At 38.3% G+C, this 15,388-nt stretch overlaps 2 protein-coding genes across 5 annotated transcripts in view; both read right to left on the reverse strand.

Annotated features, from left to right (window-relative positions):
- The window catches only part of LOC308080835 (FERM, ARHGEF and pleckstrin domain-containing protein 1-like), an 82,930-nt gene extending 79,671 nt beyond the window's left edge, over window positions 1-3,259 (reverse strand). For both annotated transcript variants that reach the window (XM_080422861.1, XM_080422860.1), the window contains exon 1: window positions 3,003-3,259. The gene's annotated coding sequence lies outside the window, so the exon portion shown is untranslated. The remainder of the gene's footprint in view (window positions 1-3,002) is intronic.
- Window positions 3,260-5,922: 2,663 nt separating this feature from the next.
- LOC308080461 (major histocompatibility complex class I-related gene protein-like) lies at window positions 5,923-11,412 on the reverse strand. 3 transcript variants are annotated; one of them, XM_080422355.1, is made up of 6 exons: window positions 11,359-11,412; window positions 10,458-10,903; window positions 8,918-9,196; window positions 7,919-8,239; window positions 6,540-6,604; window positions 5,923-6,466 (listed from the first exon to the last, which is right to left on the reverse strand). In XM_080422355.1, exons 2-5 carry the CDS (start codon window positions 10,570-10,572, stop codon window positions 6,546-6,548), a joined length of 774 nt encoding a protein of 257 aa, XP_080278481.1. In that variant the 5' UTR covers window positions 10,573-10,903; window positions 11,359-11,412; the 3' UTR covers window positions 5,923-6,466; window positions 6,540-6,545. The 3 variants fall into 3 exon arrangements, with proteins under 3 accessions (XP_080278481.1, XP_080278480.1, XP_080278482.1); XM_080422354.1 differs by having other exon boundaries at window positions 5,923-6,604; XM_080422356.1 differs by lacking the exon at window positions 11,359-11,412 and having other exon boundaries at window positions 5,923-6,604; window positions 10,388-10,511.
- Window positions 11,413-15,388: the final 3,976 nt, after the last annotated feature.

Raw genomic sequence — 15,388 nt, forward strand, 5'->3', positions numbered from 1 at the left:
AGTGAACGGTGCCAATTACCCTGACAAACACCACTAATTCACACTCACTCCCTGCAGGCTGCAGGGGTTGTTTTCTTTGGCTTGTCCGTTGTTTTTCTCTCTGTGGATTACAAACTCAACAGGAACAGCCTAGATTTTCTCTGCAGGTCACAGCAAGTTCATTTTAAGACTTTAATGCCCTTTTTTAAACTAAGAACACGAAAAGTAAAGAAATTGTGGAAAAGTGGTAATCTACCAAAAGTGAACGGCAAGCACAGAAATCCTGAACATGGTCGGAAGCTTTCAAAAGGCTGCAACTTGTCAACATAGCCGGACAAGTTGCAACGCTTAACCAAAAACTGCTTTGATGGCAGCTCTCTGCAGACCTGACAGAGATGGAGAAAGATACTCATACAGCCAATTATTGATCAGACCCTTGAACACAGGTTTATGCTGCGTTTACTAATTTCCCCTTCCTGATCGGGGGAAATGAGTGTGAGAAAACGGGTGTGCAAAATCTGATTAAAAGACAAGAAAAAAAAAGAACCCCTTAGAGGCACTACAAGTTCCTCCATGGTTTAATTTCCTACTGCCTGAGGGCTGCACAGGGAGTCCAGCGAGGCAGGAATACAGAATGAGACACTCAAACAGGCACAAAGGAAGCTACTGTTGAACTTGTGTAGCAGTGGACTGGACTGGACAGAACGAGGCCTAACCCAGCTACACTTTCAACTGGGCTTGGCTTGAAAAGTTCCCCAGTGATTGAGAGGGAAACCAGGACGAAGGAATCAGATGGGGGGGGGGGGGGGTGTGTGTGTGTGTGTGTGTGTGTGTGTGTGTGTGTGTGTGTGTGTGTGTGTGTGTGTGTGTGTGTGTGTGTGTGTGTGTGTGTGTGTGTGTGTGTGTGATATTTTACTACACGATATTTTTAATATTACTATTTGGCCGATACACACCTATATCAACCTACCTACCTATTTCTTATGCAGGCTTTATTAAAACATTATTTTAAAAAACACACCAGTGTACATAACAGACCTGTGAGATAGATCCAATGGAACATCTGAGATCTACATGAACCCTGGCGTCCTTAGGGAGAATTTTCATATTTTATTTCTCTTTTTTTTTTTACTCAAAAATAGGGAAAATAGCCAAGCTCACAGAGCAACGGAATGTGACACATTGAAGATCAACTATTTTTACTATTTGTCACACAATAAAATATATAGGGCTTAAGTGGTTAAGAAAGGGGTGGCTGCATTTGAGGAGGTTCCTGTTTATTTTTATAATAATAATAATTTATCTTATTTTTTCATCCAAGATCCTCTTATTACCTGGCCGATCAATGGTTATGCTCAGTAGCATGTTTATCAAGGTGACAAGCTGTTCCATTGCCCTTGAGAGGATGGGTCATTCTGTGTGTGTGAGCGTGCGTGTGTGTCTGCAAATGAACAATGGGGTGCAACAGAGTCACACAACCTCTCCTTGCCATTAAACTGAACATATTGATTGAGAAACAGAATTAATTAATGAAGTGGGTCTTGTCATGGCTGTGAGCGTGCCATGTTCTCCAGGGAACACACCAAACTACTGGTTTGGTCAAACAATAAACAGGAGCCTGAGCCTCAGTCAGCTTTTCACAGCAAATTGAGAGCTATTACGCGTAGCCCTGAGGGGAGAGACTACTTTGAACTAAACAAAATGCATGCACACAGAAACAGACACACACACAGTCCTGTGAGACAAAAAGGAATCTTACACATGCACAAAAGCACACACCAGCCTTGACATACAGAAAAGGAGCAGAGACATAATTATAGACCAGAGGTGACAGACACACAGACACACACACACACACACACACACACACACACACACACACACACACACACACACACACACACACACACACACACACACACACACACACACACACACACACACACACACAGTAGGCCAGTTGGCTCAGTTCAAGCCCTTTGAATGTAGGTTAGCACAGTAATCTTTTAGTCCAGGGTGAAGATGTCATTAGGCTATAAGGCAACCTGCTCTCACTGACATATTCATCTGCTGTGTATAACAACACAGAAAATATAGAGTATGGTGGCAACATTTGGACACATTTTAACCACACTAGAACATGAATTACTGTTCCAAGCTTAACCCAACAAGGACTTTAATGGAAATAAATAATAACCCTTTGCTTTTTGTGACCCTGACTCCTTTATTTTCATGCACGGGCTATATTGACAAACAGTCAATTAATAAAAATGCTTCCAAAGATACACAATTATTGTCTATCTTTGGAAGCATTTTAATTAATTGACAAATAAATTTAAAAAAAAAGGGGCGTACTTTGATAGACATTAAACAAAGTGGCTTCAGGCTATCTTTTGGTTAAGTGTTTAATGGCTGGTGTAGTATGTAAATATGTTATTTGTAGAGAGGTTTGGGTGTTTTGCAGTGCTGTCCTAATGTATGCAGCACTAATCTAATAGTAAAACAGGGACCTCCTTTTAAAAGCTTCTGCCGATTATAGGGGGAAAAAACGAAGCTGGTGGTACCGACTAGAGAGAAACGCGACATATCCGTCCAAAATCCAACACAAAGGCTATTTTGGAAGCCAACCCACTCTCTCCGACGGTAAATCCGTGTTTTTTGGCTATTAATCAAGGAATCCCATTCATAAGAACCACGAAGATGAATGTCCTTAATACCCCGAATACAAGAACGCTCGCCCCAAAACACAGTCGCCCCGGGTCAAACCCGGCGACCTCGGAACGGTCGCCACCACCAGGTATTCCTAAACAACGTAACCTCAGCAAAACTATGCCTAAAGCCTAACCTTATTCCTAAACGTAACCTCAGTAAAACTATGCGTAACCCTGAACTTCATTCTATCCTCAGTAAAACAAATACAAGAGTACAAGAATGGCTGGGAGCGAGCGGTCCCAGGGAAAAATGGGGGCGAGCGAGTTTTGGGGCGAGCGTTCCGGTTACCGTAATACCCCCCTCTTTTTTACCTTCTTTCTGGAGCCCGGTGGAGACTGTCCCCGCCGACGAGCCTTTTTCTATTATCTCCAACAGATCGGCTCGGTCTGGGTGTAAATCCACAATGGCTCGGTACATTAAGTTTGTTGTCCAGTCCTCTCTGAAGTCTCCTGTCTGTTTGTGTTGAAGACCAGAACCAGAACCAGCTCAGCTCCGTCCAGCAGGGTCCATAAACCCGGGGGATCAGTCAGCAGCACAGTGCGAGCTGCCGTGGCTTCTTTGGCTACAATGCAGCTACAATGTGGAAACTGTTGGACCGAGGGGTCGCTATGATTCACACAATGAAACACAGTGACGTGTGGTACTTTATTGCCGCACCACCAGAGTCTGAAAGGACCATTTTAAGATCATTTTAAACCTTAAAGCAATTCTCTTCCAAAAAAATAATAAAAAATACCACAATACAATAAATAAAATCCACAGTGAAATAAATAAAATACACAATGATATAAATAAATCTCTTTATTTATTGCATTATGTTTTTTTTCTCATTGCGTTTTATATTTATTTCATTGTGGATTTTATAGATTTTATTGATTGATTGATTTAATACTTTATTTAGAAAAGACATGGAAACAGTACATGGAAGTACAATTTACAATACAAGGTCCTCTAAACTGGATCACTCAAAAAAGCACAATTTAATTGTGGTATTTATTATTATTATTTTTGTACCTATGGACTTCCATAATTCTCTCTGTAACTTTCAAATAATATAATAAAATATTGTAATTATAATATGTTACATTAGCGTAGCTTATATTAATAACAATTAAAAATGTATAATTATAATTTTAGATATTCAGCTAGGGCCCATGAAATCTGATGTCAGAAATAATATTATCAACTTATGTTAATTTTTTAATTTTAGGCATAAGTAATGTAGTACATTATGATTACAAATTCAAGGAAATGCAGCCAGGCACATTCATATAAAGGCTAAAAAGTACCCAATGCACAGAGGTGCGCTCCAGCTCCACCGCTGCTTCCAAAGATAGTGAATAGAAAGTAGATACACAGCGCCATCTGCAGATGATTTGGTGAAATTACATTGTATCATGCAAGGATTTTTTCCCCCTGCTAGGGTTGATTATAATTGTGCCAGTGGTGAAAAAGTACTCAAATTTTTTACTCAAGTATAAAAGTATCAATACTGTAATGTAGAAATACTCTGTTAGAAATAAAAGTCCGGAATTCAAAATGTACATGAGTAAAAGTTATTGCTATCAAAATGTACTTAAAGTACAAAAAGTTCAGAAAGTACTCATTATGCAGAATGTCCCATTTCACAACTTTTGAAATGTAGGGCCTATAGAATGTATAATAATCTTTTGAAAATAGCCGATCTACAATCTCACAATGCGTCGCTTGAGCTTGTAGATCAGCTATTTTCAGATGGCCAAAATATATATAGGGCTGTATGTTTTGTAATAATAATCAAAATCTACAAAGTAACTAGTAATAAGTTTTCTAATAATTGTTGTGGAGTAAAAGTATAATATTTGCCTCTGAGATGAAGTGGAGTAGAAGTAAAAGTATTGAAAATTGGAAATTCTCAAGTAAAGTACAAATACCTCAAACTTGTACTTAAAGGGATATTTCACTTTCAAAAAAACTTTTGGTCATTTTATCGTCTACTCAGGCTTTTGTGAGCCCCCCAGACCTTTTTTAAGTTGCTTGATTCAGTATTTAGATATTTGATATTCATTTTATCAGACACGCCCCCTTCCTATACAAACCCTATACTAACTTCAAACTCCATTTTTAACATGTTAGATTCATCAAAAACACCCGTCCTTGGTTCTGGTGACTCACCCTGCCCTCCTAATACGCGAGGGGGCCGTGTTTTTCCGATAACTTCTTTCATTTATTTTTTTTTAAATGAAAAAAAAAAATACAATAAAAAATATATATAAAATAAATGAAAAAATTAATCAAAAAAACACGGCCCCCTCACGTATTAGGAGGGCAGGGTGAGTCAGCAGAACCAAGGACGGGTGTTTTTGATGAATCTAACTGGTTAAAAATGGAGTTTGAAGTTATAATGGGTTTGTATAGGAAGGGGGCGTGTCTGATAAAATGATTATCAAATATCTAAATACTAAATCAAGCTACTTAAAAACGGTCTGGGGGGCTCACAAAAGCCTGAGTAGACGATAAAATGACCCAAAGTTTTTTTGAAAGTGAAATATCCCTTTAAGTTCAGGCCACATTATCAATACCTGCCCATAAATTCTCAGGATTCTGGCTGCCTAAAACCTCTCAAAGCATGTTTAGATCATTTAATTACAATGTACAGTATAGCTCAAAACCTTTACAGCCCTTTAGAGTCCTTCTGATCAGAGCACTGCTTTTACTTGTAAATTAGCTTTTGTTTTGAACTAAAATATGAATAAATTGTCTTGAAACTCAATAATTCTTTACTTTTCTATATGATATTGGACTACACACAAGGGAAATTGTACTTAGTCATCACACATTTAAATAACACTGTGAAAAAAGTTGTGCCCTCCTTATTCATCTTTCCTCCAGTATGAATATGATAAATATCAAATAAATTTTTTTTTTTTTTATAAATATCTATTTACTATAACTTTAAAACATGCCTGGAGAGGATCTTTAAAGTAGTATTATTAAGTTCTTCTGTTGTTCTCAGTGACTGTCATCAGCTGCATGCTATGAATGATCATTAAAATAAATAAATCTATTTGATCTATATTTTGTCGTAGGGATCACAGTGCTGTTTAATGTAATGAGAATGAGCTCACTAACATAAATTACTGTAAGTACACAACTAAATAGAAATATATCATGAATGAAAACGTATTAATAGGTCTTAAAAAACTGACTGTTACACAAATGTAGCTTGTAATAATGAAGCAGTAATGGTTTTGAAAAAATACTTTATTATTAAATCACCTGAATATTTACAAGCGTCATCAAGTGTGACTATGGTGTAAAGCTCACTGAGGCAGGTATCTATTCCACATTATAACCGGACAAGCTCACACCAGTTTGTTGAAAGAAACTTCACTTAAAGCATAAATTAGCTCATGAAGTCTTATCGAAATCAACACAAATGATATTCATGAAAACAACTTCTCCAACTCCGTCAAACAGAAAAGATGGACTTGGCTTGAGAACAACAGAGTCAAACTACACAATAATCTTAACAGAGAATAATTACAAAGTCCCCCAAAACACAATGATTATGTATTCAATAAATGACCAACTGGTATCAAAGTGTTTCTCATGGAGACAGAATTCTAAGTGCCTCATCTTAAACAAATATGTGAAACGGATCACTTCTTTATCAAACTGTATTAGAGATGTCACACTGAATGTACAACCATAGAAGTTCAACAGTAAAATAATGTAGCGCACAATTTATAAAACGCAGCTATCCAATGATATTTAATATAATCATATTAAAAGGCTCGCACGCACGCCCGCACACACACGTTACTTTAGAAGTAGAACAACAGGCCACAGAGATGCATTGGACAGACTGAGTTTCACTGCAGGTGGAGTTGGATGATGGGTTGTTGTTCACTGTCTCTCCAAAGCCCTGCTCCTGACACATGGAGGACACACACACACACACACACACACACACACACACACACACACACACACACACACACACACACACACACACACACACACACACACACACACACACACACACACACACACACACACACACACACACACACACACACACACACACACACACACACACACACAGGGTCACCAGAACCAAGGACAGGTGTTTTTGCTGAATCTAATATGTTAAAAAAGGAGTTTGAAGTTATAATGGGTTTGTATAGGAAGGGGGCGTGTCTGATAAAATGAATATCAAATATCTAAATACTGAATCAAGCAACTTAAAAACTGTCCGGGGGGTTCACAAAAGCCTGAGTAGACGATAACATGACCAAAAGTTTTTTTGAAAGTGAAATATCCTTTTAAGTAAATAATGTGAGTACTTTTTCCACCACTGAAAGACATCACAAACAAACATGATGTTACAAACAATGACCAAGGACTGACTGGGGAACAAAACTAATATACCACCTATACTACCTTGAGAATTGGGACAAATCAGGTCCTACCAAAACATTTCAAATTATTATTTATTAACACACTAATTTAAAAAAAGTTGGGTGAAAATATGTTCTTAAAGGATTTATATGAAAGATTCATACAATGTTTTGGTCTGTTTTCCTTTATTTACATAAAACAAAAAACACACTTGTCTCAGACAAGGATTCACAACAAGTTTTAAAAAAAAATCTGTTAAAAGCATAGGTGTAAGAATGCGCTATTAATATCATCTTTGTTTAAAAATGATTTTTTTTTGTAGAAGTTTTTGCCCTTAAATTAATCAGGCATAAAATCCAAACTAAATAAAACATATGTTTTAAAATGTGTAATTCTATTAGCATTAATAGAACTCTAAGCAGTTTAGAAAAAAACTAATTCTACTCACTCACTAGTGCTGCGGAATAAAAAATATATTAACATTTTGTCAACTCGGTCAGACTCCGTCAGATGTGCCATCTTATTGACATCTTTAAAAAAAAGACTGTGGGAGGTTGGCCCATTACATGATTTAATAGTCTTTAATTTAAAACACTTTGATCTTTTAAAATATAATTTACCGGCATAATTGAAGAATATATACAAAAATAAATAAAAATAAAGGTTTTGTCCCAATTCTCAAGAATGAGTGCACATGAGAGGTGATTACAAATTAGATACAGCTGGGGAAGACAAGAACATAGAATTATGAAAACTAGAACGCAACCATAACACATAGTCATAGAAATACAAGACATAGAAGAAAGGTAATGTCTAACTGTGACAACATGTGTTTCATGTCTACCTTTATCAGCTGGTTTCTTCCGGTTGGTCCTGATCAGGTTTGGGTCCAGTCTGGTCTGGATGTCCTCTTTGAGCCCATAGAGCTGAACCACACAGTTGTAATGCTTCCAGTCTTCATGTTTGACTGAAGACACGTTCAGGTCAGCACTGATCTGGAAGGTTCCATCATGGTTGGGGAGAAGCTCTCCATGGTCCACGTTGTCACTGAGCTCCTCTCCATCTTTAGCCCAGAATATGATGACTCTGTCTGGGTAGAAACCTGTAGCGTGACACCTCACTGGAGAAGAGGGAGTCTTCTGGAGGAAAGATACAGAGGGGAGCTCTGAGAGAGAGAGAGAGCGAGAGAGAGACTCATAGTAATGTTACTATTTATCTAAGTACAAGTCCATAACATCATGTTGTACCTGTCCTTTGTTCTTCTCATGGTAATGATAGTAATATATTTGTACAACTTCTTGTACAACTTTTTGATGTCAAGGACCCTCCAATAAATATGTATTTGGCTGCGGATCCCCATGTGAAAATATCTTGTACAAGATTTGTGTGATTTTGTGTATATTTGTTCAACTTCCTAGAGTTTTTATTTAGTTTTGAATTTTCTCTTAGTTTTATTTGATTTATTAGTTTCAGTTTGGATTGTAATATGGGGTAATTATGGGCGAGCTTCAATAAGCTCCGAAAAATAGTGAAAATAGCAGATCTACAAGCTCACAACGTAGCACAGCTAAATATACTGAAAAATAATTTCGGTCAGGATTCAAGTATCCTGACCCAAAATATTAGTCTTCTGTATGACATATTGTTTAAGACTAAAACTAAGGATATTTTCCTTATGATTTTAGTTTGTTTTAGTTAGTTTTGTAAATACACAATACAGTTTCATTTAGTTATTGTTTTTTTTTGTAAACCCTTGTTTTTATTTTTATTTCAGTTATGTTTTGTTATTTCATTAGTTGTAGTTAACTAATAACCCTGACAACTCCATCACATCATGTTGTACCTGTTCTCTGTACAGTCTTGTTCCCATAGGTCACATACTTCTTCAGCCATTCAATGCAGAAACTGGTCACGCGGTACTTGAAATTTGCCATAAAAGCTGTGTTTTGTTCATATCTCAGTTTAGTGATGAAGGCCTGTGGTTTTGGAGCGACCCATGACTCTGTCTTCAGGTCATATGAGAGGAAGTCTTCTCCATCATGACCATACTGCCAAAAACCATCAGTGTCTCCAGTCTCATCATCCCACTCACAACCAGACATCCTCTGTTCGATGTGGACACCTGAGAGACAGACAGACAGACAGACAGACAGTGAATTAAACCACACCCCACTACAGTTCACAAAACACGCACACGCACACGCACACACACACACACACACACACACACACACACACACACACACACACACACAATAAGTGTCTACAAAGTCTACTCTATAGTTACAGTATACTAACATAAACTAGTCTACAGTCAGAATAGCATATTAACATACACTAGTCTAGACCAGTGGTTCTCAACCTTTTCAGGCCGGGACACCCCAAAATAATCATATTTGAACTGGGGACCCCCCACCCTGACAGGCTCTTGGAATTATAGGAGTTGAGGCATTGCATTTAGTTTGACTCTGTTCCACAGATAAATATTGCGAGGCGTTGTGAGCTTGTAGATAGTCTATTTTCAAAGAAAAATGCCTCATTTTTTTTAACATTATTTGACAATTTGGCCAATGTTTGACCAGTTTTTATGTAGTTTGTTGATTACTTCTGATGCAGTAATGGTCTTTTTTCATTTATTTTCTTAAATTGTCACTTTACTGTTATCTGGGATTATCGGGACCCCCCCAAAAAATCATGTGGGGACCCCTCCTATGGGTCCCGACTCCCGACCCACAGGTTTAGAACCACTGGTCTAGAGTAGACAGTACAATATATTAACATAATAGACCAGTGGTTCTCATACGTTTTGATGTCAAGGACCCTCAAATAAATATGTATTTGGCTGTGGACCCCCATGTGAAAATATGTTGTACAAGATTTGTGTGATTTTTTTTTAATAGCAGAGCTACAAGCTCACAACACACCGCATAGCGGTGCGTCGCATCACTGCATGTTGTTTGCTTGTAGATCGGCTATTTTCAAATAGGATTAACATACATTAAATCTATATACAGTACAGTAAATTAACATACACTAGTCTATAGACAGTACAATATATTATCATACACTAGTCTATAGACAGTACAATATATTATCATACACTAGTCTAGACAGTACAATATATTATCATACACTACTAGTAGTCTATAGACAGTAGTACAATATATTATCATACACTAGTCTATAGACAGTACAATATATTATCATACACTATAGTCTATAGACAGTACAATATTTTATCATACACTAGTCTATAGACAGTACAATGTATTAACATACACTAGTCTATAGACAGTACAATATTTTATCATACACTAGTCATATAGCAGTGTGTGTAGAGGGAGAGCAGCAATGAATACAGTAGAGCTTCAGGTTAGTGTTACCGCCTGATTGGTTGAACCGCTTCATGGCCTCCCTAAGATTGTTTTTGCCGGTATGTACACCTCTTCTAAGTGCATTTGTCTCAACCTCCTCATACTGTTGTCCCAGCTTCTCCATCCAGCTCTGTTTGTTCACATAGATGTTGATGTTGCTGTCAAAGTATCCCAACAGCTCATCATCCAGGAGGTTCACAACCACATGCTCAGGGACTTCACTCAAACCAGTGCTGGTAGTTTGAATGGTCTTAACCCATTTAGACCTGAGGCCGATTCTAAAAACACCTTCTAAAACCTAACTATAGTTTTCTGAAAACGTTCAAATTCTTACTAAAAATAAAAAATAAAAAATGATGTTACTATATTATAGCAACAACTAATGAGACACAGAGGTGGCATCCTGATTGAAAGGTATAACAACGTATAGGTAGCAACAGGTCAGGAATGAATCTCTGAAAAAGAGCAAAAATATTTGTAATTTGTTTAAAACATATATTGTTTATTTTCTTAGCCTATGATGATTTATTTGACAGAACATTTGTCCTATTATTATTTAGCCTGAGGTAACTTATTAAGGTATTATTGCACCTAATAGAGAAGTAAAATAATAATACCTAGCCTAAATAATAATGCGAGGATCACATCAGAAACAATATGATTTGTCACCGTCTGTCATATTCGTGTTGTGTGTGAGAATGTCACACATAACACATAGCATATAGCATAGGGGGATCATAGCATATCTCACAATCACACACATGTATTCATACCTACAGTCACAGACACAGTTCAAATCTCAGTCAGACAAAAGCCGCAACAAATGGCCTCAAACTAAACATATCAAGGCTTCCATGTGAGCTGTTGTAATAATAACCTGTTACAATAAGTTATTGAGTTAAACTCTTACCTGCAGATGTGGTGTAAAAACAGAGCAACAACACAGTGAAAGCCTTCATCTTGGGTTTAGTGTGTAATGTTAAAGTGCGCAGGTCGCATCTCGGGCACAACCAATAGAAACACAGTAAATGCTGTTACTAGGTGAACTTGAGTCACTGCAGGTTGTTAAATGAAAGTGAAACTTTAGATGTAGACTAGCCATGGTTCACATGACGCTTGTATACAAGCTGTGACAAATGCACATTATATTATTATATTTATCTGCTTGATCTATGGGTGTTATTATATACGAGGGATATGTAACATCTGATCTACTTGTGCATGTTATTATATACGAGTGATATGTAACATGTTGGACTCAGTGAGCAATATGGAGTGAAGTTCCAATTCACGTGAGGGTAATGGGTCTGGGTGCTCTGGGTGATTGAAACATTGGTGCCACACTCAACTTTACAAATAGAGGGTGCGGCACGGGGGGGGAGGGGAATCGAACAAACAACCTGTGCATCAGCGACAGGGGTAAGAGAGAGGAGATCTCCTAGGCGCCAGCAGTACTGTGTTTAAGTTATAAAAAACTCGGGAGCAAGCTGCAGCCAAGAATTAAGAACGGACGATTCTGTCGGAAGTTCCCAATGGGCGGTAATGACGCGCCGCATCTGGTGAAACCCGGAATTACACTCAATGTAAACGGGAAGTAAATGAGGGTGAAAAAATGGCGTTCGGCCAAAGACGGGATTAAAACACTTCTTTATTGAAAGATATGGATTATTACATTGCACTAGAACTCCGGACAGTTAGTTAACATTTGGGGCTTGGGGGTAAGCACCTTTATTTTTGGATTTGTACATGTTTGGAGCCCCGGACAGGCTAGCATCTGAAAGTTCCAGTGACAATGGGGAGGAGTGTCTACAACTCTCGTAGATTGAAAACGTCAGAATCATAAATACGTCTACGAGAGTTGTATTCTACTAACATCGCGTCACCAGTCTTTCCACCTCGTAGGAAAAGTATTCTACAGCTAGGTGCGGAAAACCGTTTGCGTTTCGCTTTGGATTAAAGGACATAATAGACACTCTCGGGACCGCGGAGTCAAGAAGCCGTTCGGAGGACCGTTCGGACCCGAGCCACGGATGTTACAAGGCGACCCGGACCTAGCCTGGTAAACCCTCCCTCCGGAAATCTCAATTCCATTTCATTTCAGGAGTGAGTCTGGCCTGATAGCCCATTCTGCAATATTGGCTGTGGGCTGGAGTTGGGCGGGAGTAATAACGTTGACTGACAACCCCTTCAGCCAATGATAATTTTTCCCCTTCAGCCAATCAGCAGTTCACCAGTCTAGTGACGTCAACGGGACTTTTGAAACGGCGATGCCCAAAATGAGTTGCCTTATTCGGATAAACGGGTGTCACTACCCGCCCCTACCGGTTCTCTAAATTTTTATTTTTAAATAGGCTTTGTCATGATTAATTGACCACATATATGAAGTTAAACAACTAAATTCTATCCAAACGATTTATTATAAGTAAATTCCGTGCCTCAAAATAGAAGTTAGAGTGCTTTTTGAAGTCAAAAAATAGCGGAGATTTTAGCGCACAAGAAAAAGATGGCTGCCGTTCGTGTTTTGGGCTCACTCGAACTCGCCACCTGATTGGCCAACGTAAGCTGTCAATCACAGAACAATGAGCGACGACGCTGATAGGCGCGGCCGTTTGGCATACAGAGCCAATATTGCAGAAAGGCGGATCATGCCAGACTCACTCCTGAAATTAAATGGAATTGAGATTTCCGGAGGGAGGGTTTACCAGGCTAACCCGGACCGCGATAAGTATCCGAATCTCCCGTATTGTTCAATAAAAAGCATTTTAATCCCATCGCCGGCCATTTTCTTTTTTTGTAATGTATCAGAGTGCAATACACCTCCCAACCATTAGTGTCGCATGGTTGAAAGCATCGGAGAAAATTTTGAGAAAATGGCCGGCGATCGGATTAAAATGCTTGGGCTTGTTTCCATTGTGGTCCTGTGTATTCAATTCATCGAATATAAATATAAAAAGTGCTCTTTTATGGTGGTTTTGAAGGAGGGTAAGAAGTCACACTTTTTGAAAAGTGAATCCTGTGATATATCGTGATATTGAAACGTGACGATACGTATCGTTTTGATGTCATACCGTATCGAGATATTAAAAAAAAGAGTGTCACCTTTAATTTTCTATCACATCACAATCTAATAATGTATTAAAACGTATTGATCATAGCCATTACATTAAGTGAAATATTTACTGTCATAAGTAATAAATACATGCAATGCATTTTTTCCTTAGTTTACTTTTAATTTAATGAGTTAAATAGTTGAAATAGTGCCCCATTCATCGTGCATGTAATACAGCAATATGACATTGAATCATAATACAATAACTGTAAGATTCTAGAAAAATGGTTTACGTGGTAATTTATATAGCTTGAGGAGACGGTTTTCATTTGTTACTTTCAATGGTGTGACGTCACATTCTCTTTCTGTTATAGTATAAATGAGTAACACATTTAGCACTTAAAAACTATTCGTTGAAGTTTTAAAAGAAGAAAACAAAAGGGCTGGGATGTCTCCAAAAGACGAGTCCTACTCCTAATGGAAACTTCTGTTGAAAGGAGCAGTATAAATATCCATGATATTTTTACGTGTCTATCCAACTCCCTGACAACATACAGCTGTTTGATTTAATCCTCCCAGTGAAGTTATTTATACTGGACATTTCTTCCCTTGGTGTGAATGCACTGATGTCTTTTCAGAGCACTTAACTGACTGAAACTCTTCTCACACTGTTAACATTGTGACAAGAGTTTTATCCAGTATGAACACGCTGGTGTTTCTTCAGGTCAGATGACTGAATGAAACTCTTTTCACTAGGTTTTTTCTCCAGTGTGGATACGCACAATATTTTCAATGGAGAGGTTTCTCTTCAGTGTGGATACGCTGGTGTGTCTTCAGGTTACCCGCCTGATTAAAACTCTTGTTACAGCGTGAACAGTGGAAAGGTTTTTCTCCAGTGTGGATACGCTGGTGTTTCTTCAGGTCACATGACTGACTGAAACTCTTGTCACAATGTTTACAGTGGAAAGGTTTTTCTCCAGTGTGGATACGCTGGTGTATCTTCAGGGAAGTTGACCCACGGAAACACTTGGTACAATGTTTACAGTGGAAAGGTTTTTCTCTAGTGTGAACATGCTGGTGCATCTTCAGGTCACATGACTGACTGAAACTCTTGTCACAATGTTTACAGTGGAAAGGTTTTTCTCCAGTGTGGATACGCTGGTGTTTCTTCAGGGAAGTTGACCCAATGAAACACTTGGTACAATGTTTACACTGGAAAGGTTTTTCTCCAGTGTGGATACGATGGTGTGTCTTCAGGTTACTCGAAGAATTAAAACTCTTGTCACAATGTTTACAGTGGAAAGTTTTTTCTCCAGTGTGGACATACTGGTGTATCTTGAGGCCATATGAACGGCTGAAACTCTTGTTACACAGTTTACACTGGAAAGGTTTTTCTCCAGAGTGGACACCTCCACTTGTCTCCCCCAAATCATCACTGTCTTCAGTGACTTCAGTGTCAGATTCAAGCTCAACTTCAACTTCAGAGCAGTGTGAAGAGATGTGTTCATCATCAACTTCACTTTTCACTGCTAGTAATGTCAACATTGACCCAACAGGCTCCTCTGGTCTTTGAAGTAGCTCCTCCTGTTCCTTTTTAATGTGTGGAGGCTCTGGTTCCTCCTGGATTAGACTGGCGCTCCTCTCCTGTTCAGGAGAATCCTCCTCTTTACACACAACCATGTGCAGGATGTCTAGGAGCAGAAAAATAACATGATAGTCAACACTGGATTCATAAAATGTAAATCTATTTCTCTATCTTCCATGTTCCATGTACAAAGCTATTGCCTACTAAAACTGACTAAACAGTTACTAAATAGGAACAAAAACGGTTTTCAATTAAGTACTGCTTAACTCCCAAATGGGTTGGACTGCAGACTGACTGATTGATTGA

Source organism: Gymnoscopelus braueri, assembly GCF_963280865.1.
Source record: "Gymnoscopelus braueri genome assembly, chromosome: 24".
In the NCBI taxonomy this organism is placed as follows: Eukaryota; Metazoa; Chordata; class Actinopteri; order Myctophiformes; family Myctophidae; genus Gymnoscopelus; species Gymnoscopelus braueri.

Excerpts from the sequence above, each read along its gene's own strand:
- LOC308080461 (XM_080422355.1), bottom strand. The coding sequence starts at position 10,572 with ATGGAGAAGCTGGGACAACAGTATGAGGAGGTTGAGACAAATGCACTT. Across the intron at positions 8,240-8,917 it reads CAAGACTGTACAGAGAACAG|AGCTCCCCTCTGTATCTTTC; the intron begins GTACAACATGAT and ends TCTCTCTCTCAG. Across the intron at positions 6,605-7,918 it reads GAAGAAACCAGCTGATAAAG|GAGCAGGGCTTTGGAGAGAC; the intron begins GTAGACATGAAA and ends TCCATGTGTCAG.